The sequence below is a fragment of the Nansenia antarctica genome (assembly GCF_963989245.1).
Source record: "Nansenia antarctica genome assembly, chromosome: 17".
NCBI classification, from domain to species: Eukaryota; Metazoa; Chordata; class Actinopteri; order Argentiniformes; family Microstomatidae; genus Nansenia; species Nansenia antarctica.
Window position 1 is genome coordinate 10,175,532 of NC_137687.1, and position 25,155 is coordinate 10,200,686.

The 25,155-nt window shown below is 48.8% G+C and overlaps 1 protein-coding gene across 2 annotated transcripts in view; it reads left to right on the top strand.

Annotated features, from left to right (window-relative positions):
- Positions 1-24,620, top strand: part of dhx15 (DEAH (Asp-Glu-Ala-His) box helicase 15) — a 42,012-nt gene extending 17,392 nt beyond the window's left edge. For both annotated transcript variants that reach the window (XM_080547209.1, XM_080547208.1), the window contains exons 6-14: positions 2,879-3,046; positions 10,720-10,806; positions 12,097-12,246; positions 13,175-13,283; positions 17,932-18,123; positions 20,727-20,849; positions 21,325-21,515; positions 23,486-23,655; positions 24,291-24,620. In XM_080547209.1, coding sequence (XP_080403335.1) covers positions 2,879-3,046; positions 10,720-10,806; positions 12,097-12,246; positions 13,175-13,283; positions 17,932-18,123; positions 20,727-20,849; positions 21,325-21,515; positions 23,486-23,655; positions 24,291-24,408 — 1,308 coding nt within the window. In that variant the 3' untranslated portion in view covers positions 24,409-24,620. The remainder of the gene's footprint in view (positions 1-2,878; positions 3,047-10,719; positions 10,807-12,096; positions 12,247-13,174; positions 13,284-17,931; positions 18,124-20,726; positions 20,850-21,324; positions 21,516-23,485; positions 23,656-24,290) is intronic.
- Positions 24,621-25,155: the final 535 nt, after the last annotated feature.

Below are 25,155 nucleotides of genomic sequence, written 5' to 3' on the forward strand. Positions count from 1 at the left end.
TCCCACACAAAGTTTGACAGGCCTATTCATTAGCGGCGGTTATTCGTCACCGGGAGACACACCGCCACGCACCTGCCTCCGTTTAATCTGCTGATAGCCGGATCGATCGACGGTCTGGCTCGTTACGGAAAAGGATGAAGTCATGGGACGGGCAGCGTTTGTGTTTGAAGTAGGTCTCCTTCTTCAAGGGGGCTGCTGGGTAATTGATTTTAGATTTAGTGATGTCTCCAGCTCCTCTCGGACAGCCCAGGAACGGCACATCTGACCCCCGCCTAGTTTTAATCCAGAGGAAGAAGCTGGGGAAGTTTTAGTGGGTAGTGATGCGTTACACATTGTTTTGGGAGTTGGACCCCCCTCCTCCCCCCAATTCCAGCTCAATAATGCAGAATGCAAAGGCCGTCAAGTGGCTCAGGCAAGGAGGGAGGGAGAGAGAAAGAGAGAGAAAGAGAGAGAAAGGGAGAGAGAAAGAGAGAGAGAGAGAGCTCTCCCACGGTGAGTTGATTAACATTGTTCTAATTGGGTTAAAGAAGTTAATGTGTGAGGTAGATCTGGAGGAGATGGCTGTTCAAAGGGTGCCATGGCGCCCCCCCCCTTACCCCCTTACCCCCCCCCCCCCCCCCCGCCCCCCAGAGCGCATCTTAACCTCTCGCGTCTCCCCTCAACTTTGATGTCGACTAATGATGGGGTTAGCCGATCTTGCGGAGAAAGAAAGTACACAGCCTCTTTATCTCACTCGGAGATGAAGCAATTTTTTTAATTTAGCACAAACGAAAGAAAGAAAGAAAGGGAAGGGGGGGATTATGTCCCCCCCCCCCCCCCTCAGAGTATTTGTGGCATATCGTCCTGCCGTAAACCATTTAGAAACAAACAAGAACACAGTGTACCAAAAAAATTATAATAATGTCAAAACGTGTCACAGCTGTCTGGCCACGATAAGTCCCACTATTTAAGCTTCCCCCCTTAGCGGTTAACATCAAAACGTAAAGGATTCACGGGGGACTTCGGTTATTAAACTGGACCGAGGCAGCGAGCGCCTAATTGTCTCCGTTAGGTGCTCCTCGCCCCCCCCCCCCCCCCCCCCAACCCCCTACCGTCGCTCCTGGGGGTCTGGGGGGGGGACCGCCGATGGGTTAAGTTCCCGACATTGGCCGCCTGCCCCCCCCCCCCCCCCCCCCCGCTGTGCACGTGATCTATTTCTGTCCAGGCACACAGGCGCTCTCGCCCAGCCCAGCCCAGCCCCCCCCCCTCCCAGCCCAGCCCAGCCCCCCCCCCCCCCCCCTCCCAGCCCAGCCCAGCCCCCCCCCCCCCCCCTCTCCCAGCCCAGCTACCTTGGCAGCCACGGCCATTTTTCATGGCAGCTGCTGCATCCAGAGGGTTGATGGTCTATTAATATGCGGGGTATAATTTTATCAATCCATTCAGATTTACCGCGTCCCCACTCCAGCCTGTCAGACCTGTTGATGAAGAGGAGGCGCGCGGCCATAACCGTTGAGCCTGGTCAGAGTAGACGTCGCTGCTGCTGGAGAAAGAGCCACTGCCCTGCTCATGAGGCTTACTGTGTGTGTGTGTGTGTGTGTGTGTGTGTGTGTGTGTGTGTGTGTGTGTGTGTGTGTGTGTGTGTGGCGTGGTGCTGTCAGTTGCATTTGTTGGTACGATGATTGAAACATTTATTAAAACGGTTCCTGTTATTCCCCCCCCCCCGCTGTCTCCACCAATAGAAAACGATTATTAGCAGTAGTAGCCTAAGTTCTTCCTAAGTGCCAATTCATTAGCATTAGCACCATAATAACACCCACAGAATCCACAGTAGTAGCTGCCTGCCTGCACTGCCCCCCTTGGCCTGAAGGTGGTGCTACAGCACAGGCTGTGGTTCCCTTTCCCTGACAGGAAGTGGTGGTGCCTCACATATGGGTTACATGTTTCTGAGCACTTGTTTAAAGTATGACATGAAACTGACTTAATCAGGCGGTTGTGTCTCCATGCTCGTGTCTATTTTTGTTTCTGTTTTTAAGAGTCGATAGCTTTTAACGTTATCTAGTCTAGTGTCTGGTGATTTCGGGGGGAGGAGGGGTGGGGGACGGATAGCGTTTCATTTGGTCGATTTGAGCGGTCGCTAGCTAAGTTAATAGTCTTTTACATGTCGATGTATTCTACCGTGCCGCCGTCCCTCTTGTGTGTTACTAGGTTGATGTTGTGGTACCAACAACACGCTAGCATGTTAGCTCATGTCGAGGCTGGCTGGTTCAGAGGCCTCGGTGTTGTGTTGTGCCGCTGTCGTGTTGTCTTACTGGCATCGTCGTGGCGACTCAGGTACTCTGTCTGCCAGCCCAGTGGCTCTGGAACGTTCAGCTCCACTAAACTGATCTGCTGTGATTTGCCTGCCGGGTTATGCATCACTGCAGCAGCGTACTCATTTCACGTTTTTGCCCCTACGATATTGCCGTATGGAATAATGAACCGTGTGTGTGTGTGTGTGTGTTTGTCTCGGTGTGTGTGTGTGTGTGTGTGTGCGCGCGCGCGTCCGTGTTTTTCCCTGATTGCCGCATTTGACAACAGAGCCATGGGGAGCTCACCCAAGCACACGGCAGTCCAGGTTTAATTTCCTCCGTCAGATGGAGCGATAGGCAGAACAAATGTACTGTAGCAGTCACCGCCATCTCCCCTCCCCTGCCCTCCTCCTCCTCCTCCTCCCCCTCCCCTCCCTTCCCCTACCCTCTACCCTCCAGACCCAGGGCCCTTTCTCTCTCTCTCTAGGCGTGGTTCAGACCAGAGCCAGGTGTCCGTGTGTCTGCGTGTGTCTGCGTGTGTCCACGTGTCTGCCGCTCCTCAGCCGTCCATCTCCCCCGCGTTAATTGTTCTGCTTCCTTCCGTCTTTCAGGAAATCGACGAGGCCTGCAAGCGAATCAAGAGGGAAATAGACGACCTGGGACCCGAAGTCGGGGACATCAAAATTATCCCCCTGTACTCCACGCTGCCCCCCCAGCAGCAGCAGAGGATCTTCGAGCCCCCCCCGCCCCGCAAGCCCAACGGAGCCATAGGAAGAAAGGTAAAAAACCTCGCCACCCCGGCACTCACAATCATTCCCGAACCTAATACACTGGCCACCTTCTAGAACTCTCTACCACCTTCTAGAACTCTCTAGCACATTCTAGAACTCTAGCACCTTCTAGAACTCTCTAGAACTCTCTAGTACATTCTAGAACTCTCTACCACCTTCTAGAACTCTCTGGAACTATCTAGCACCTTCTAGAACTCTCTGGCACCTTCTAGAACTGTCACACCTCAATATCCCAGTCCAGAGAGCGAGCGAGAGAAGGTACGAGAGGGTTGGAAGGAGGAGAGTGGACTGACGAAAGTGAGAAATGCAGAGAGAGAGAGAGAGAGAGACTAGACAGGGAAATAGGTGGGTTGATATGGAGAGGGGGGGGTGGTGGTGGCGGGCGGGGGGGGGGTGGGTGGTGGTGGCAGGGGGGGGGGGGGGGGGGGGTTAAAAAAAACTGTTTTCCCCCTTTGGTGCAAGGCTGACTCACACAACATATGCCGCTTTTGTCAGCCTACGATTCCCCTGCTCTAAATTATAACTGGAGTATTACTCACGCCCACTGAGCCTGAGGAAAGCACTCGAGCCGCAGTCTTTTTTATCTTTCCTCTCCCCCTATTGGTTTTTTGCACGACCTCTTTCACTCACTCCCAGAACAGAGTTCACAATCATCCGCCTTCTCGGTCCTGGAGAAAGGACCGGCGTGCATTACAAGAGCAGAGAGAACAACCTCGCTCACCTACAGTAGGATAATGTACCACTCCCTCTCTCTCTCTCTCTCTTCTCCCTCCCGTCCTGAACCGGGCCCCACAGCTGTGGGTGTGTTGACGCTCCTTTTGTCTGCGTGTTGTGGTAGTAATGTGCACCGTAGACAGTAGACGCCTCCAGCGTTTTTTTTTTTTAAATGGTAAATGGACTGACTTATATAGCGCCTTTATCCAAAGCGCTTTACAACGGCCTCTCATTCACCCGTTCACACACACATTCACACACCACTGGCGAGGTAGGCAAGCTACCATGCAAGGTAACAATTTGGGGTTCAATGTCTTGCCCAAGGACACTTCGACATTTGCCAAGCCCGGGCCTCGAACCGCCGATCTGCCAACCTTGCGATCATTAGACGGCGGCTCTACCTCCTGCGCCACAGCCGCCACAGCCCCCCCCCCCTACGATGATCACAGCAGTGGAACCACCTGGCCTGCTCTCCCGCTGGCCAGGGATCTGACAGGATATCAGAAGCCATCATCAGCCAGTCAATTTGCACAACATTTAGCTCCCAAACATCTGACAGGGGTGTGATAAATGACTCATTGCCTCCGCCTCTCCAATAAGAGGCTGATTCGGCTGTCATTGGATCCGTGAAAAGATTATTGATGACTTATTTACTTACTTATGAAGTCACAGCCATAACGTTTAGTTGTGACTTTGTTCGATTTCAACACCTCACATCCAGAAGCACCTGTACTTGTTGTAGTGTCACTTTAATTAGCCTAATAACATTGTATATCTGTGTAGTTTAACAGTAATTAGCCTAATAACATTGTATATCTGTGTAGTTTAACAGTAATTAGCCTAATAACATTGTATATCTGTGTAGTTTAACAGTAATTAGCCTAATAACATTGTATATCCATGTTGTTTCATAGCCTAATAACATCGTATATGCGTGTAGTTTCATAGTAATTAGCCTAATAACATTTTATATCCATGTAGTTTCATAGTAATTAGCCTAATAACATCATATATGCGTGTAGTTTCATAGTAATTAGCCTAATAACATTGTATATCCATGTACCGTAGTTTCATAGTAATTAGCCTAATAACATTGTATATCCATGTTGTTTCATAGTAATTAGCATAATAATATTGTATATGCGTGTAGTTTAACAGTAATTACCGTAACACCATTGTATATCCATGGTGGTTCACAGTAATTAGCCTAATAACATTGTATATCTGTGTTGTTTAACAGTAATTAGCCAAGTGCAATAGTGAGTGGAGTTGAACACATTGTTATTACACAAGTGGATCAGGGAAAAGTCAATGTTGTTATTACTAAAGTAATTACAGAAACATGACATAGTTCTAGTGGCAGCTCAATGTAAAGAGTGACCTTGTTTTAGTTTTGTTCAAGCCACGGTTCCACTTGTGATGTGTCCTCCTGGTTGTCCGAGACGGGCAGATCATAAAGTCTTTTTAATTTTACTCCCATTGTAGTGACGTTTGTATTGCCTCATTAACTCATAGTTAGTAAACACGAATCACTGATTTCCACGTGCACAAACATCCATAGCCTCGTCCTCCCAACATGTTCAACTGCATAACGTCCATAGTCGCATGATTCTCTTCCCAACAGCCAATTTCTTAGAAGAACACACACTGCAGCAGGTTAAAGGTCACCCCTGGACAGAGCATGTCAGGACAGTGATCGATGCAAAGACAAGCTCTATGTTTGAGAGGTTCAGCCTCAGTAAGGCGCTGTGCAGATGTGCTGATATTGATCACAACAATCGGTTGTTATTTATTTACTGCAGGTGAGATTTGTTGATTTTTATTTATTTTTTTAGATTAGTTTTTACCACAGAAAATAATAAGTCACCAATTATTTTCTTCATTATTTTCGTTGACGAGATTAACACTGTCGGTTGGACTTTAACTGGAGCTGTCTGTACCCCGCCTAGCGAACAGGCACTGTGAGTTTAGTGAGGAACACCTAATGACTGTCCAACCCCAACAACTTGCCTTTACTGAACCGGAAGGTTTGACACTAACTTAGTTTCCCAGTTCAATTTATGGAGGACAGCGTCGGCAGCAAAATGGCGGCTGTCTTGAGCGGGCTAGACAAAGGCATCTTGGGACAACGGCATCATGCACAGAGTGAGTTTGGCCCTCTTGTGTCAGATTGAGGCTGTTGTTGCCGGAGGTGTGGCGGGATGTCACCCCAGTGAGCCCGAGGAGAGGTAATGAAAGAGCGAAGAAGGCTCCGGAGTCTGCTGCCACGCATGCTAACGACTGCATTAAGCACTCCCTCGTTAGCATACCATGCTAGCCCCGTCATCTCTCTCTCTCTCTCTCTCCATTTCTCCACCAAATCCACTGATCTCTCCCTTTTTTCTTTTTTTCTTCCTTTCTTCTTCTTTTTTTTCAAAAACAGTTTAATGATTTAGTGTTGGGAGCTTCAATTCACTGTAATTACCAACAAAGACTTTAATCCCCCCCCCCTTTCCCTTTCCAAAGTATCACTGTTCTTGGCTTTTGACAAATGGGCTCTGTTTAGCTCTGGGTTTGTTTTCCCATCATCCCTCTCTCCCTCCACGTGCGTGCGTATATTCCCTCTAATGTCAGCCGCGCACGTCTGCCGTATACATATCAATGAGCCGCCGATCGCCGATGTGCCCGGCGCTCGGATTGTTCACGACGCCCCCCCCCCCTCCTCCTCCTCTGTTTTTTGTCAGGGGAGGAAGGCTTTATTTGTCAACAGTCCAATCTCCCCAGCGGAGGCGGGTGAACGATGGCTCGTGTTAGCCACAGTGCTTGCCCCCCTCACTGCCGGTTAATAACCCAGAAATAACGCGCCAGAGATGATGCCTCTAATGACATTACTGATGAAAAGTCTCGGATCGCTCAATGCTCGATGCTCAATAACACGGGGGGGGGGCTACAGACAGACAGGCAGGAGCCCGGCGGCTCTGGTGCTCTGGTGTAACGGCCCCCCGGACCTACATAAGCATTTCGAATCGATACGGTGCCCCGGCCCCTCCCTCTACATACATAAGCATTCCGCAATCAATGCAGTCAAGAGATCCTCCCCTCCATACGATGATGAAATCGGAGGATAATACAGTGGCAGCTGCTAGGGGCTTTGACTGACCCCCCCTTCATGGCCGCACCCCGTGTCTTGAAGCTGGAGGGGGATGGGGGGGTGGGGGTGGGGGGAGAGAGAGACCCGTCGGACGTCTCATTTTGCATTGGAAACGGAGCTCTCTCTGTCATCCTGTCCTGTCGGTGGTGGTGGTGATGTTGTTGTTGTTGTTGTTGGCAGACGTTGTCTGTCTTTTTGTAAGACGACATGACCCAACCCTGCCTGTCTGTCTGTCTCTGTGCTTCTCGGGCGCAGTCGGTCTTTTGTTCCAGACTGCTCGTGTCTGGATCATTGACTTCTTAAGAAGGTGCAATTTCTCCAACACCCACGGGTCACCGAGTGTGGCAAAGCACCCCTTAATGTCTCGGAACGCTCTGCCAAGCAATTTGCTTTGGGTTTGATTCTCCTACTGTTGGGGTGTTGGTGTTTATGTTGATAGGGAGGAGGGGTCGGTCGGGTCGGCGCTGTTGCTTTTGTTTGTTTAAAAAAAGAAAATCATCCGTCAAATGTGCCGTGAAACGACAACCTACCACCTGATGCTGAAGTGTCCAATCGGATCAAGATGTACGGGGCTTCCGAGGGGGGGGGGAGGTGTGAACTAGTGGAAGTGATTGTTGGCTTGCCTTCTGACAGGTCTGAAATGGGCCCCACTTTGGCTGCTGTTTCCTTTCCTGGATATGAATACAAAGCGGAACGGCTCTTCTTCTTCATCTGACGGCTGAATCACACAGAGGTTAAGGCTGAATGAGGAGAAAGAAAGAAAAAAAAAAAGCCCCAGGGCATTAATAACTAAACAGTTCTCTCGCTTGAGACAGAAATCCAAACCTAGAAGATAGGGTTTTAACAGCCTCTGAGGCTCCCAGCTTCAGCTAGCTAAAGAGACAGCTACGCTAGCTACTCAGAGAGGTGATGCTCGTGTTTATCACGATGACGAACAGGAAGTCATCGTCAACGGTCACTCGTCACTTCACTAAGGGGCGGCGGTGGCGCAGGAGGTAGAGCCGGCGTCTTAACGATCGCAAGGTTGGCAGATCGGCAGTTCGAGCCCCGATCGGCCGCGTGTCGGTCTCCTTGGGCAAGACACTGAACCCCAAATTGCTCCCAGTGAGCGGGGCCGGCGCTTTGCATGGTAGCTTGCCGCCATTGGTGTGTGAATGGGTGAATGAGAGGCCGTTGGACAGAGCTATGGAATAAGGAGCTATATAAGTCAGTCACTTCACTATCTACATGCCCCCCCCACCCGGCCAGACACACATTCACACACCAATGGCGACAAGCTACCATGCAAGGCGCCGTTCCGCTCATTGGGGGCAATTTGGGGTTCAGTGTCTTGCCAAAGGACACCTCGACATGTGGCCAGCCGGGGTTCGAACCGTGCCAACCTTGCGATCATTAGACACCGGCTCTACCTCCTGCGCCACAGCCGCCCCATAACTGTAATTTAATAATTAGTCCATATTCTACTTAGTGTGTAGTAAAAACAAGTTGTTACTATGCCGTTCCAAAGTAGTCGGTAACAGCATAGTGATACTTTAACTAGAGTCATTATAGTTACTACATACGTCCGTATACGGGCATCTTGATGTAAAGTGTGACTGATGATTCATTTGATCCTCTCTGTCATAGACTTGTTTCTCAAACTTCTGTGCTCGCAAGGGGAAGTGCATCTGCAAATTGCTTATGTTGTCGCAATAAATATTGCTAACAATCACTATTCCCTGCGCTTGTAGTTGATGATTAAGTGCTCTTGCAGGGATATACCCGTGCTTTTCCCATAAGAGAACGAGAGAGGAGAAACGCGATGAGGCATTTTTTTTATTTACACCCCCCGCCCCCCAGGTGATGCTCAGATATCGGAGTGGCGACGCCCCAGTACTAGTAGCTTAGGACCTGTCCAACTGAGTCCCAAGAGCCACCCAGCAGAGGCCGAAGTGTTTCTCTGTCCAATCAGGCCACACGTTATGTAACAGGAACACCCCTCAAGGCTCGCATGAGAGCAGCTGCAAAAATCTGCCTTCCTCCCTCTTCTCCTCCCCCCCGTCCCGTCCCCCCCTCCGTCCCACCCACCCCGCCTGTGGAAATGCTGACAGAGAGAGAGAGACCGACCCATAGGGTGATGTGACTCATTTGATTTCGGTTGCTCCGATTCAGCTGTCATCTCTCATAGACAGGCCTCGCTATAGGGATAATTGTAATAGAAAAAGATCTGGGGGCCTGGGAGAGATGTGTGCGACTCCACAGCTTCCCCTTGCTCGCGTCACCCCCCCCCCACAACCCAAACAGCTTTTCATTTCAGTCTCTCCCCCCCCCCCCCCCCCCCAAGTATTTGTGTGTGCACCCTATTAAATTTGAGAGAGAAAATAAATGTTGCAGCCGGGCCCTGGCGCTTTGATCAGCTACAGCACCCCTCTGACAACTGAGGGACTGTTTTTTTATTTTATTATTTTTTTATTTCATCTTTTTTTTCTTCTTCCCCTTCACAGCTTCTCTTAAGCTCTGTAAACTATGTTCTTGCCTCTGTAGAATTTCAGTCGAAGAAAAACCCGAACCGTAATGTTTTGAACGTTCTCCGTACTCGGAAATGAAACCGTTGAGGAAGATGTTTTGCGAAACCCTTCTCTTTGAAGCAGCTGCCACACACGCCGGTTCCACCCGTTCGGGGTTTAGAGCACCAATTGCAGTGACAATCCCCCCCCCCCACAAACATCATCGCAGCTTATTCATTCAGTGCAACTTACTTCCTTACTTTCCAAGGTTGATTTCGAGCACCCCCCCTGATTGTCAGTCTGAGTGATTTTAATTCGATGGGCGCTCTCTCGCTTCCACACGGCGCCTGCACCTCAGGGGTGCACGAATCATCCTTCGCTTTGTTTGTCGAACACGACAGGGGCTTGTATCGCACGCCTCCCTTTTCTTTTTTTCGGTGTGTACCCTAACTTCTTTCATTCTCATCTAAGACAAATATATCTATGTGTCTTGTCAAAAAAAACACCATCTCAGAGGATCAATGTACACACACACCGTTTCTGAAAGGGGCCTCCCGCATTTTAAATTGCAGGGCCCACCCGCGGAATCTCAACTATTTCATCTATTATTTGTTGTAATTTTTTCGAAAAGACCCTGTGGGAAGGGATTTGGGTGGGGAGAGAAAGAAAGGAGACGACATCTCTTGGAGATGAGGGGGGGTGGCGTGCTGTGAGCAGACAGTCGTCGTCCCCCCCACCCCGCCCCCCCTCCAAAAAGAGCAGCGGTAATGTGTTCAGACGGGACGCTCAGTGGCGAGCCGGCCCCAACACAGTTTGCCGAAGTCACATTCTGACTTGATTGCAGCAACTGCTGCTGCGGTACTTCCCTGTTGGGTCGCATTAGACCACGTGTCTGCGACGGGCGCCACAGAAGCGTCTGTTGCAGAATTTAATTCATTCAGAGTTTCTGCCGCTTGCTGCATCACTGTGGTGTTCGGGGGACTGGGACTGTTAGACTAGGAGTGACTCAACTAAGATAGTCCTTAAGCTTCATCTTTCTGTCTCTCTCTTACAAGTCAAGCTTGACCCCCCCCCCCCGCCTCTCCCACCACACATGCACCACTGATTTCAACATTAATTTGACTCTCGGAATTCACACCTTTTTATTTTATTTGACCCTTGTTTTTGTTTCAACGTCGATAATCATCCTATGAAATGAATAATGAAATGATCGAATACTTGAGGGAGGGATGTGGTTCCTTTGCAGGGCCTGACCCCCTTATCTTCCTCCCTCTCTCCCTCCCTCCCTCAGCAGAGTGTGTCTGACCCCCAGCTGTGCTCGCTTTCTGCAGGTCGTGGTGTCGACAAACATCGCCGAGACGTCCCTGACCATCGACGGTGTGGTGTTTGTAATTGATCCCGGATTTGCTAAGCAAAAGGTTAGTCGCCTTCCCTCCCTCCTCCCCCCCCCCCTCCGCCTAATCTGCCCCCATCATCTGCCTCTGTTGCCTGAAAATCCCCAGATAAACAGAGCGGCGCGCTCACCTGACAGCGGCAGAGATGGAAACGGCCTGTTATTTATTCCTCTGACATTTCTCCAGCCCGGAGCCATACAGTCATACATGTGGCTCACTCAGGGATGATGTGCGCGGCGTGCACGTGGGTCGTTTACTAAAGGGATGGGATATTTGACGGCTTTACTTTTTTAAAAACGTGATGCAAACAGCATTCAAAAAGAAATACATAGATAGATAGATCTTTATTTAGTCAGGACAGTGCACATTAATGAACAGTCACTTATACAGAGTATGGTGACAGTAAATATGCCGGATTTAGCTGTGAGCTAATTTGCATCCGTAGTCCACATGACATAAAATCGTACAGTAGATATATTACATGGACATGGGCGGGCACGCTTTAACAACAATTCTAAAGTAACCAATATTCAGGCGACATTGACATTCTTCTGACCATTTTGGGATGTAAAATAAATGATTTAAATGCCAAAGAGCACATTTTGACCCACGGCATTGTTCTTAAACTGATAAAGCACATGTTTGGGACACAAATGGTAATGAATTTTATTAGGGGGGGATAGTTTAAGATATTTTTTCTAGATTACAACAGTTCAAATTAATTTGATGGCCTTGAACATTTCAATTAAGTGCTTGAATTTGACTTTCCAATGTCTGCGTAACCTTGTTATAGGCTAGTATGTATTATATAATATATAGGTTAGTATGTCTTTTTATTGTATGTATCTTTTTATGTTGGAGCCTTTGTTTTTGGATACAGTACCAGTCAAAAGCTATTCAATTGAATGGGAAAGTGTGCCCAAACGTTTGACTGGTACTGTATATGTGTGCACGTGTCTCCATGTGTGGCTTGAATGGCCTTTGCTTCACACATTTAATCCTAGCTGTCATCGTTAGCCTCATAGCATAATTTCCTACGTCATATTTTGGCCAAATTGAGATATCTGCCTAACTCTACTCTCCTAACACTGCTGATTCACTGTGCATTATTGCCTCTGCCGTCAGCCTCAACCAGGTCTCGGGGTGGTAAAAGGGTAGCCCCGATTCTGGTGGAGTGGAGAGGAAAACAACAACCCATACACCGAAGAAGAACCCCCCCCCCTCTCTCTCTCTCTCTCTCTCTCTCCCAGGTGTATAACCCTCTCTCTCTCTCTCTCTCCCAGGTGTATAACCCTCTTTCTCTCTCTCTCCCAGGTGTATAACCCTCGTATCAGGGTAGAGTCTCTCCTGGTTACGGCCATCAGTAAAGCCTCCGCCCAGCAGAGGGCGGGCCGCGCCGGGAGGACACGCCCAGGGAAGACCTTCCGCCTCTATACAGAGAAGGCCTACAAGACAGAGATGCAGGTACGCTCTTAATAATAATACTTTTAATGTTAATGACCCCACCCATGGCTGTTCTAGTGTTAATGACCCCACCCAAGGCTGTTCTAGTGTTAATGACCCCACCCATGACTGTTCTAGTGTTAATGACCCCACCCATGGCTGTTCTAGTGTTAATGACCCCATCTATGGCTGTTCTAGTGTTAATGACCCCACCCATGGCTGTTCTAGTGTTAATGACCCCACCCATGGCTGTTCTAGTGTTAACGACCCCACCCATGGCTGTTCTAGTGTTAATGACCCCACCCATGGCTGTTCTAGTGTTAATGACCCCACCCATGGCTGTTCTAGTGTTAATGACCCCACCCGTGGCTGTTCTAGTGTTAACGACCCCACCCGTGGCTGTTCTAGTGTTAACGACCCCACCCGTGGCTGTTCTAGTGTTAAGTGGTTGATTCTTCCATGGTGAAAGTGTAGAGCGCTGCTAAGTGCATCCCCATGCTGAAACAGCCTTTAAAGGCTCAGAAGCAGAGTAGGCGACACCTACACACAACGAACCACAGTCTAGTTATCCAGTACTTCCTCTCAGAACTCTCCAATTCTCAACTAGGCCTCGTCGTCACCCTGAGAGAGACGTTTTTTTTTCTCCACCAATCAGCAGGCAGGCAGCCCTTTTTAATAACCTGCCCCAGTGCACCCCTGTGACAAATGAACATGTAAAGGCCCCAGTCCTCTCTACTCTTAACAGGGTAATTCTTTCACGTCACGCTGAGTGGCAAAGGGATTCATTTTCATTTTTTTTAATTTTTTTATTAAAACAAGTTAAAATGCTCCCAGACTCCTCAGTCTCTGACACATTTTGACACACGAGCCAGGTGTGACGAGATCATCTCCTCCACCCTGACCAATCCATTTTCTCTTTCTTTCTCTCTCCCTTCCTGGCGTGCGGCAGGACAACACGTACCCTGAGATCCTGAGGTCCAACCTGGGCTCTGTGGTCCTGCAGCTAAAGAAGCTGGGCATCGACGACCTGGTGCACTTCGACTTCATGGACCCGCCAGGTTAGACGTCTCTATGAATGAATGAATGAATGAATGAATGAATGAATGAATGGTCTTTATTGTCATTGCTATAGTACAGGTACCAAACTATAGTACAGGCTATAGTACAGGCCCTTTAAGTCGTTGGCTTTATTTGTTTCTTTGTATATTTATTGTAAGGATCCCCCTTAAATGGTAAATGGACTGCACTTATACAGCTTATATTACAACGGCCTCTCATTCACCCATTCACACACACACATTCACACACCAATGGCGGCAAGCTGCCATGCTAGGCGCCGGCCGGCCCGCTCACTGGGAGCAATTTTGGGGTTCAGTGTCTTGCCCAAGGACACTTCGACATGTGGCCAGCCGGGGCTCGAACCGCTGATCTGCCAACCTTGTGATCATTACACAGTGACTCTACCTCCTGAGACACAGCCGCCCCACCCATTAGCTATACCCATAGGCATGAGCTACTTTTAGTGGGGGTCCACATTTAAAACATACATTACAAATAACGTTTACCATTTATAACATACTTTAAATTACAAATATCGAACATTAAAACCTACATTACAGATATCAAACATTAAAATATATCATCCATCATACAATTTTACATTCGGCATAATATAAAACACTTATATATCTAGTTATATAAATATAAAACAAACCACAACCATGTTAGAGTGGACTACACATTTCCATCTACGGTGCGTCACCATCTAGTGTCCTAAGTTTGCTGTACCCAGGTGTGTCCTCATTTGCTTTTTGAACATGCGTTTACTTGTCACGTTTATGATATCTGTCGGTAGTAGGTTCCATGACTTTTGTTTCACTTCCCAAAAAGATTGATGTTCTTGACTTATTCCAGAAACCCAGTTACAGAGATGGATTGAACAGAGCCCTGAAGTTGTAAGATGTCTGCTTTGATGTATAACATCACGGAGAATTTGGGTATTCGATAATGAAATCGTCTGTTAAGGGAAACACGGACAGAAATACACCAACGACAAGCTGTTGCTCTGAAGTCTACCCCCCCCCCCCCGCCACCGCGCGTTCAGCCGGAGTTGTTTGATGTATGACACCCCGATCTGGGTCAGCTGTGTCACTTGGGATCTGGGGGATTTTTTTTTTTATACTAGCCTCGGAAGATAATGGTCACAGGATATTCTACTCCTCTCGGTTGTTTGGTTGTTACCGTGCTGTTCAGCCACCTATTTGAAGGGACAGTCTGGATAGTCTTGTGGGGGAGTATTTGTGTGGCAGGTCAGTTGACGTTTGAATTTGGGCTGTCGCCTACCAACGTTCTCTCTGTTCATCCGCACTGGGCTGGAGCTGAGCCAAGAAACATCGAGGCGCCTTGTCTCGTCCCAATGTCACGAGAGAGAGAGAGGGAGAGAGAGACAGAGAGAGAGAGAGAGACACACACACAGAGAGAGAGAGAGAGAGAGAGAGAGAGAGACACACACACAGAGAGAGAGAGAGAGAGAGAGAGAGAGAGAGAGAGAGACACACACACACACACACACGCAGAGAGAGAGAGAGAGAGAGAGAGAGACACACACACACAGAGAGAGAGAGACAGACAGACACACACAGAGAGGGAGAGAGACAGACAGACACACACAGAGAGAGACACAGAGCCATGGCACTTCCCAGCATCCCCTGAGCCAGCACAGCGTGTGTTCTTACTCTCCCCAAGGAGACCCACCCCCCACCTCCCCGTAGCCCTAACCCCCCCCGCCACACACACACACCTCCACCTAGCCCTAGCCCTAACCCCCCCCCCCACACACACACACACACACACACCTCCCCCTAGCCCTAGCCCTAACCCCCCCACACACACACACACCTCCCCCCTTCTCTCACCACAGTAATATGGTTTTCATCTTACCTCCCTCAGATTAAACCCATCTCTTTCCCACCCCGGCGCAGCGAACGCCATTTTGAGAATGAAATTGGTTACATCAATAGTCCCGGTATCACCTTGGCTATTGCCTTCTCTTTGTATTCCGGCTAGTGAGACGTGACTGACCTCTTCCTCCCCTCAACCCCCCCCCCCCCCCTCAGTTCACTCCCTCTGCCGTACGTCTGTCAGGCTCACAAGGGTAAGACCCCAGTAGCCCCCCAGTCAAGCCGTGTCCATTTAGTCTAACTGGGGAATGGGGGAGGAGAATGATTACCTTATTCATCCACTTAGAAACACCCTCACCTCCTGGAAGTGGTGCACCCTGTCAGCGGAGGCCGTCTGAGGGAGAGGGAGAGGGAGAGGGAGGGAGGGAAGGAGAGAGAGAGAGAAAGAGAGAGAGAGAGAGAGAGAGAGAGAGAGAGAGAGACACACACAGACACAGAGACGATGTCCATCTAACTAGCTCCTCAGCGCCCCGGGAACAGCATCCGATTGGAGGAGAACGAGGAAGGAGACGGAGTGTGGGGGTTCTGCGCCCCCCTCTCGCTCCGACACGCACCGACCGACCGCACGCGCGCTCCTCCGACAAAGCCCCTCTGTATCTGGGCGTGCGTGCCGGATCAATTTGACCTCGCAGTCTGAAGGCAGAGGTGCACTCTGGGAATGGACTGTGGTGGTCGGTGGAGGTGTTTAAGGTTCAGCCAAGCTCCGGTGAATATCCTGGACCCCCTTTTTTTAAAGGCGTGGAATTGGATCTCCAGGTAGGGAGGTGGGGTGGCAGGGCGGGCGTGATTGGAACATGTTTTGCTCTTAAGTCCTTTTAGCTTGTGTTGGATTGTCCAGGTGTCGCTTTATTAGGGAGCTCTCTCTGGTGTACACACACACACACGCGCGCGCACACACTGATGATACACACATACGATGATACATGATATACACACACACACACACACACACACATACACACATACACACACACACTGATGATGAGGCACACACACACTAGAGATGCTCCGATCTGATCGGCGCCGATCGATATCGGCCGATCATACACACACACTCACACACTGATGATGTGACCCACACAGAACCCCCCAATGAATTAGATGTCAGCTCCTCAGAGGGGTTGAGGGATGGAACGCTTCCTCACCACCACGATGGAAAAACTCCTGTGTTGTGAGATGGTGGGGTGGTGAGATGGAGGGGTGGTGAGATGGTGAGATGGTAGGATGGTGAGATGGTGAGATGGTGAGATGGTGGGATGGTGAGATGGTGGGCTCAGCTCAGAGCTCTGTATCAGCCGCTAGTTTTCATTCTCCATCAGTTGTTTCCTGTTAAAAAGGTTTAAAGACCCCTGCCTGGCTTCTGTCCTGTCATTAAGGTAGAAAGGGGGGGCCGTGCGATCGATCCGTCGCTCCACCTCTTCGGCTGGCTACCATGAGAAGGCGTCGGGGGGGAGGTGGGGGCCAGGGTCGGACGGGAACGAAAGACCCTCATGCATAAACGCCATTGGCTTTTTCCATCTGTGTTACATTACATTCCAGTCGGGCTTAAAAATCTTAATAGAGAAACTTAGATTTATTTTTCCCTCGTAACCCGGGGTGCAAACAAACACACGGCTATTTCTGTCGCTCGATAAGCACAGCTGCCGCTAACGTGAAACCCGCTCACCGACTTTTCCAAATGGAAAAATCCTGAGAGAAATCGGTAGCGATTTAAGCGTTCGGACGAGCGCCGGAGCAGGACTCATTTGCTTCGTGACATTTGCAGAGTAGAACGTCTCCTCGCCGACGTGGTCTAACGTACCTTTAGCCTTTAGCTGCCATTGATTCGCCCCCCCTCGGTTAATATATCGGATTCTGCCGTATCGAGGCGAGTCGATAGTCTCCTTCTGATTAGGTGTGTTGTGTATATGGATTTAATTTCCACATTGGTCCGTCATGTAACCCGGGAAACAGATTCCTGCCAGAGTTCGGCCCCCCGACACGAGCCGACCGTCGGCGTAGTAAGTAATGCAGCTCGCTCTCACAAAAAGTAGATTTGACAGCGCCAGATCGTTATTTAGTCATCATAAGAAACCTAAGAAACCTATTTTTTTCGAGGTGAGGAATAAAAGGGGACATTTGGCTAGTTTTCAGTTCTCTCTCTCTCTCTCTGTCTCTCTCCCCCTCTCTATCTCCCCCCTCATTTCGCTAGTTTTCAGTTAACATGCGACTGGTCATTACTGGTCAGTTCTCCTGAGGCGAAGGTCAGTAATTGCCTCTGGGGGGAGGACGTCTTTTAACCAGACGGTGGGAGCCTCGTGTTGGTGCGCTAAGAGAAGGGTTTCCTCTGTAATTGCATTAGAGTTATTTGGAATCGCTCAAGCGAAAGATGAAAAATGAGCCTCCCAGCTATCCGTACCAAGTGACATCACACACCAAGTTGCTTTAGTTTATTGTTCGTTTGTTTTATTTTTCTCTCCTTAACCTTGTTTTTATCCTCACCTGCCTCTCTCCATTTCGTCCCTCTTCTCTTATTCACCCTCTGTTGTCTCTCTGTCTCTCTCTCTCTGTCTCTCTCTCTGTCTCTCTGTCTGTCTGTCTCTCTCTCTCTGTCTCTCTCTCTCTGTCTCTCTCTCTCTCTCTCTGTCTGTCTCTCTCTGTCTCTCTCTCTGTCTCTCTCTCTGTCTCTATCTCTCTCTCTCTGTCTCTCTCCCCCTCTCTATCTCCACCTCCCTCCCTCCCCTCCCCCTCCCCCTCCCTCCCTCAGCTCCCGAGACTCTGATGCGGGCCCTGGAGCTGCTCAACTACCTGGCGGCCCTGAACGACGACGGGGACCTGACGGAGCTGGGCTCCATGATGGCGGAGTTCCCCCTGGACCCCCAGCTGGCCAAGATGGTGATCGCCAGCTGCGAGTTCAACTGCTCCAACGAGATCCTGTCCATCACGGCCATGCTGTCAGGTAATGCTCAGGCTCAGGGACCAACCAACGTGTGCCGTGACCGTCACAAGACCATGTAGAGTATGAGATCATAACTATATCTACATGACAAGTGTTTCGTGTTAATGGAGAAGGAGAAATCCCTCCCTCCCTCCCTACTACAGTCGCCCCCCCTCGTAAATAGTCGATAATTAAGATTAATCAGATGTTAGTAGTAGATATGTTCATCTTCTCTATAGAAGACAAACTTCCAGTTTACATTAGGGATGCAACCTCAGTAAATATGTTCAAGTGTTCAAGACGAAAAACCCATCTTTTTTTTTGAAAAGTGCTATAAAACTAGAGCTTATTATTATAGTTGTATAGGCGAATCGTGCCTATACGTTTTGTCCACTTTTTGTTGTTTGTGACTAGTTCTCGTACCGGTGGTGGTGGTTTTGTTCACTTTGGCTCAGGAGACTTTGATGTGCTTGGGGGGGTTCTCAGACAGTAACAATAAGACCCCCACAGTCCATGTGTATTTCCTGTCATTAGATTTGCTTGTGTATTGTGTCTAAAACGGATGCGTTACGAAATATTTCTTTGAACGTGTGTGTGATGGGAAGTGTAATTGGGGCTTCCTCCACTGCAACTGTGAATGTCAGCAACAACTATTGTGTAAAGTAAATTTTTCTGAGTGGGGCAGTCCCACTCGTATTTTACTTTTTATTGATAGAGACGGTAGAGATTTTGACAGGAAGGATGGGTGAGAGAGAGAGAGAGAGAGAGCGAGAAGGGATGACATGCAGGATATGTCCGCGGCCGGAATCGAACCGGGAACCCTGCGGGTACACGGTCGACGCTTAACCCGTCGCGCCACCTAAGCTCCCTGACGAAAAGTGATTCGACTTAGGGTCGCTAAGCACTAGCACACTGAACCACAGACGATGTTATGCGTCAGCCCTTAGTGCTGATATGAAACCAGTTTTTGCTCCTTGCGTGTAGGTGCAGGGAGGACGTAGGACTCTGTGACGTGGCCCCAGTGTGTGACGTCGAGGTAGAGATAGCAGGGAGAGGCAGCCGGTAGTGTCGGTTAGTTAATATTCGTAGAGAAACGAGCGTCTACAGTAAATTAATGACTTCATAGTCTTAGCAGTACCGGTAGTGCTGCGGTAGTAATTGCACTTTGGGCTTGCCAAAGCAGAATGCTGCTCATTGAGATGAATCCAATGCCTTTGAAGAGGGGAGGGGGGGTCAGGTGGGTATTTAACTAACTGTTTGGACACGACACACATTTATAACAGGCGTGTCAGGGAATCCGTTTTGTGCTGAGTTCATTACAGAGTCAGCAGCCAGACCAGCGCCGATCGAGAGGCCTTGACTTCGGCAACCGGCAACCGAGCGTGGAAGTTCGATAAATAAACACTCAACACACACACACACACACGCACACACACGCACACGCACACACACACACACGCACACCCGTTAAGCCCACCAATCGAGTACGTTGATGTTAGGCAGCTCGGAGCACATCGTGGGGGGGGGGAGGAGGAGGAGGAGATGTTTGATGGAGTCTTTTGATGTGAAGTGCCGACTCTACTACTCTACTACGTGCAGATGGGAGCGGTTAGGATGCTTGTTCTTTGGTCTGCCTACGCACCGTCACCTGACGAGCTTTTTTTTTTTTTTTACGTTTTTTTTAAGTTAGAAGCGAGGGAGAAGCCTCGTAACTTTAGACTTACCCAGTAACAACGCCACTCCTCGGTCTCTTGCTCTCTCTCTCTCTCTCTCTCTCTCTCTCTCACTGTTCTCTCTCTCTCTCTCTCACTGTTCTCTCTCTCTCTCTCTCACTGTTCTCTCTCTCTCTCTCCCTCACTGTTCTCTCTCTCTCTCACTGTTCTCTCTCTCACTGTTCTCTCTCTCTCTCACTGTCTCTCACTGTTCTCTCTCTCTCTCTCTCACTGTTCTCTCTCTCTCTCACTGTTCTCTCTCTCTCACTGTCTCTCACTGTTCTCTCTCTCTCTCTCTCACTGTTCTCTCTCTCTCTCTCACTGCTCTCTCTCTCTCTCTCACTGTTCTCTCTCTCTCTCTCTCTCTCACTGTCTCTCACTGTTCTCTCTCTCTCTCACTGTTCTCTCTCTCTCTCTCTCTCACTGTTCTCTCTCTCTCTCTCACTGCTCTCTCTCTCTCTCACTGTTCTCTCTCTCACTGTTCTCTCTCTCTCTTGCACTCTCTCTCGCTGTCTCTCTCTCTCACTGTTCTCTCTCTCTCTCTGTTCTCTCTCTCTCTCTCACTGCTCTCTCTCTCTGCTCTCTCTCTCTCTCTCTCTGTTCTCTCTCTCTCACTGTTCTCTCTCACTGTTCTCTCTCTCTTGCACTCTCTCTCTCTCTCTCACTGCTCTCTCTCTCTCTCTCTGTCTCACTCTCTCTCTCCCCCCCCTCCCTCTCCCCCCTCCCCCTCTCTCTCTATCTCTCTCTCTCTCTCTCCCCCCTTCTCCGACACGCACCCGGCCCTACTCCGTGCCCTCCTGTCAGTGCTGCTGCTCTAGCCTCTTGTGACCCGAGGCCTTGTTCCACCTTGTGGGAATAGCTTAACTCATCCGTGTGGGCGGCTGTGTTGGGGCCCATACCAACCTTGTTTAGTCCCACAGTGCTTCGTTCGCCCCACGGAGGCTAAGAAGGCGGCGGACGAGTCCAAGATGAGGTTCGCTCACATCGACGGGGATCACCTGACGCTGCTCAACGTCTACCACGCCTTCAAGCAGAGTAAGCTCCGCCTCTCCCCCCCCCGTTATGTTGGTTAAGCTCCGCCCCTCTAAAACTGTGTGAACTGTGAATCCACCACCTACGAGTGGGAAGTGTGATTATGTATGTACGTGTTTGTTTGTTTGTTTGTTTGTTTATTAGGATCCCCATTAGCTAACGCCGTGACATTAGCTAGTCTTCCTGGGGTCCGACACTGAAATCATATCTGAACAACTGTCAACATTATATACATACAGACAATTGTAAACATTGTGTACATACATACATCATTTTTCTTTTTCTTTTTTTCTTTTTTTTTAAATACTTGAAAATACATAGGATTTTCCATGCCTTTTTACTCCTGTTTGTTTTTCAAAATTTAGCGTTTGTGTGTGTGTCTGTGTAAAAAAAAAAAAAAGACGTCTCACATCAGTGGATAAAGCCGTACCTGGTTCTTGACCTGACCGTCTAACCCTTCCCCCCTCCCTCTCCTCAGACCACGAGTCCACCCAGTGGTGCTACGACAACTTTGTCAACTACCGGTCGCTGATGTCCGCCGACAACGTGCGCCAGCAGCTCTCCAGGATCATGGACCGCTTCAACCTGCCGCGCCGCAGCACTGAGTTCACCAGCCGAGACTACTACATCAACATCCGCCGCGCGCTCGTCACCGGCTTCTTCATGCAGGTAAATGGACTGACTTATATAGACTGACTTATATAGACTGACTTATATAGCGCCTTTATCCAAAGCGCTTTACAACGGCCTTTCACCCATTCACACACACATTCACACACCAATGGCGGCAAGCTTCCATGCAAGGCGCCGGCCTGCTCACTGGGAGCAATTTGAGGTTGAGTGTCTTGCCCAAGGACACTTCCACATGTGGCCAGCCGGGACTCGAACCGCCGATGTGCCAACCTTGCGATTATTAGACGGCGGCTCTACCTCCGTCTCTACCTGGCTTCTTCATGCAGGTCAGTGACTCAGCGCCTGAACAGATAGACAGGGTTCCCGCACTGGACTTAAGGTCTAAAATCCAGCAACCCGATTTACAAGGCCTAAAAAGGTTTTACATTTCAGTTATTCGGTCTAAAAATGAGGCTCTAGGTCTTAAAAACGAGATCCTGCAAGGACATCAGTCCGACCACATCTATTTGCGCGGAAATTAATCAAGCTGGAACCCAAAAAAATGCCAATTCGTTTCCTTTTTTGTCTATGGCAGTGAAATCCCTAATTTCATCACCTCGAGGATGACAAAAAGCTATCATACGTGGTCTGGGGTGGTCCAGTGGTCTAGCACCGTGGTCTACAGTGCACACATGTATGCCCATGTAGGCATGGGTTCGAATTCGGCCATGGACATGCCCTCTCTCTCTTCTTCTCCTTACTTTCCTGTCTGTCTTCACTAAATCTGTCCAATAAAAAAAAAAATATGAGTGGGACTGCCCCACTCAGAAAAAATTGCTTAAAATAAATAAAAATAAAAGCTATCATACGGTGTCGCGAATAGGTAAAAAAATATATTCAAAGAGGTCTAAAATTGTTTTAAGAATGCAATTTGGGGTTCTTGCCCAATGACACTTCGACATGTGGCCAGCCGGGGCTCGGACCGCCGATCTGCCAACCTTGCGATCATTAGACGCCGGCTCTACCTCCTGAGACACAGAGAGTTGGGTCATCCCTCTTCTGGGATGCAAGACTGGAGGATATTCTGACTGATTTTCTGTAGTCTAGTATTTGTTGAGATGGGACATTTTCTTCCAAATGGATGATCTCCTGAGGTGTTTGTACACACACACAGGCACTAACTTTAAAACACCAACAAGAAATCAAGTCAATTTGCCTTCCGCCTCAGGAAAATAAATGGCGTTTAGTGGTGGTAGTCTATTTCCAGGAGAACCTGAAACAAGGCAACCTGACAAGTTGAATTAGGGCATTAATATTTAAATATTTGTCAACATTAACCTTTATCGCAAAGACAAATTTGCGGCCCAAATGTCAAATGGCCCAATTCCAGAAACTCCTTCCCCCTCCCCCCCCTGTCTGTTTAAATGATGGGGACCGGTTGGGTTCAATGGGGACCGGTTGAGTTCAACGCCTAATGGTTCAAAGCCTAATTTGGTCATTTAAAACCAGTGGTACTTAAGCCAGTACTTAAGCCAGTGGTTCTCACACACCTCTCCTTCGGGGCGCCCCAGCCACTCCACATTATTTGATCTGTTCCACCACCAGCACACCTGATTCAACTAATCAACTACACATCATTAATTGCTTTGTACTCGATTAGTTGAATCAGGTGTGCTGGTGGTGGAACGGATCAAATATGTGGAGCGGCTGGGGGTCCCAGAGGAGAGGTTATGGGACCACCTGTACCTTTGACACCACTGCCCTAAAGCCACATACAAGTCAAATGTCATGACATTTCATGAACCACATGCCCTGGGCCCTATTCCACGAAGGGCGATTAGAGATAATCGAGACTATTTTTGATGATCATTTCAGCTCGAGTTCCGTTCCATTAGTTGCTATGCACCCTAACCTGCAGACTAGAGGCGTCTGATCAGGGATTGTGTGTGTGTGTGTGTGTGTGTGTGTGTGATCCATGTGCACTTTTGCTGATTCTTGTGACTCCCACCTCTCTCTCTCTTTCGCAGATCGCCCACCTGGAGCGTACGGGACACTACCTGACTGTGAAGGACAACCAGGTGGTCCAGCTGCACCCCTCCACGGTGCTGGACCACAAGCCAGAGTGGGTCCTCTACAACGAGTTTGTGCTGACCACCAAGAACTACATCCGCACCTGCACCGACATCAAGCCAGAATGGTGAGTTGGGCCTGCTGCGGTCTTCCTGTTGATGACATTAACTAGGCGTGTCTCTGTGTCTGTGTCTCTGTGTCTGTGTGTCTGTGACTGTGTCTGTGTGTGTGTGTCTCTGTGTGTGTGTGTGTGTGTCTGTGTATCTGTGTGTCTGTCTCTGACTGTGTCTGTGTCTGTGTGTGTGTGTGTGTGTGTGTGTGTGTGTGTGTCTGTGACTGTGTATGTCTGTGTGTGTGTGTCTCTGTGTGTGTGTGTCTCTGTGTCTCTGTGTGTCTGTCTCTGTGTGTGTGCTAGAGAATGTGGGTGTTTTGTCTTTCGTATGTCTTTCGTATGTCTTTGTTGTTCTGTCTGTGTGCTTGTGTACATTTATGTGTCAATGTCTGTCAAACTGTGAATGTGGGAAGGAAAGCCTCACACACACGTTCATAATAATATAAATATAGGCCTGTTATTAAATATTTAGCTGACGCTTTTATCCAAAGCGACTTACATTGCAGTGAGTGCATCCATTTCAGTATATATGGTCCCAGCGGGAATTGAACCCACAACCTGAGCGTTGTCAGTGCCATGCTCTACCAACTGAGCCACAGAGGACCACAACTCATGTTGTGACTAATCCCTCTACTTCTCTCTGTTCTCAGGCTGGTAAAGATCGCCCCGCAGTACTATGAGATGGGTAACTTCCCCCAGTGTGAAGCTAAGAGACAGTTGGAGCGCATCGTTGCTAAACTCTCAACGAAGGAATACTCACAGTACTAAAATAAACAATACCCCACAATATCACAGTCTGTACAAAGTGGATCTGAACTTCTTAATTCTCAACAGCCTCAGTTAGAATTTTGTTTGTGACTTACTTGTTCATAATCTATTATTTTACTCATCGTTCTTTTTTTTTTTTGCTCCTGTTTTTTTTATTGTTTCCTTTTTTGAGGGGGTCATATTGTGAAAAGGGGGAGGTTGGCACTGCAGAAATGGGGTTGTGTGATGGGAGGGAGGGAGGGAGTGGTCAACAGATGAGCTGTCATCGACCTTGTTAAGCATGACCATTCATGGAGAGATGTTGACATTCCTCTTGAAACTTGTGTATTCTTACAGAACTGTACTTGGGTTAAAGACAAGCCCGACGCTAATTCAGTGAACAAACTTTGACTTAAATGGAAAGAAAAAAATATTGATTTCAGCTTTAGCGGTTTAGCTACCTACCGTCTCACTTGTACAACTACCAGAGGAGGGGGGATCTCAACACGATCTCAGTAGATTGAAATGTTAATGTATTTTAATGTGCATATGATGATGTGTGTGTGTGTGGACATGAGGGGTGCTCACTTGTGTGAACCGATGTGGTCGATTTCTTGTTCGAACAATTAAAATACATGAATAAACTGTCTGACTTTGTAATGAAGGCCTCTGCTTTTTTCTTTTCTATGTGTGATATACTGTGTCATACAACCATATGTGACACACGCTAATGCTTTGGTCCTCATGTCGGGATCCGATGTAATGATC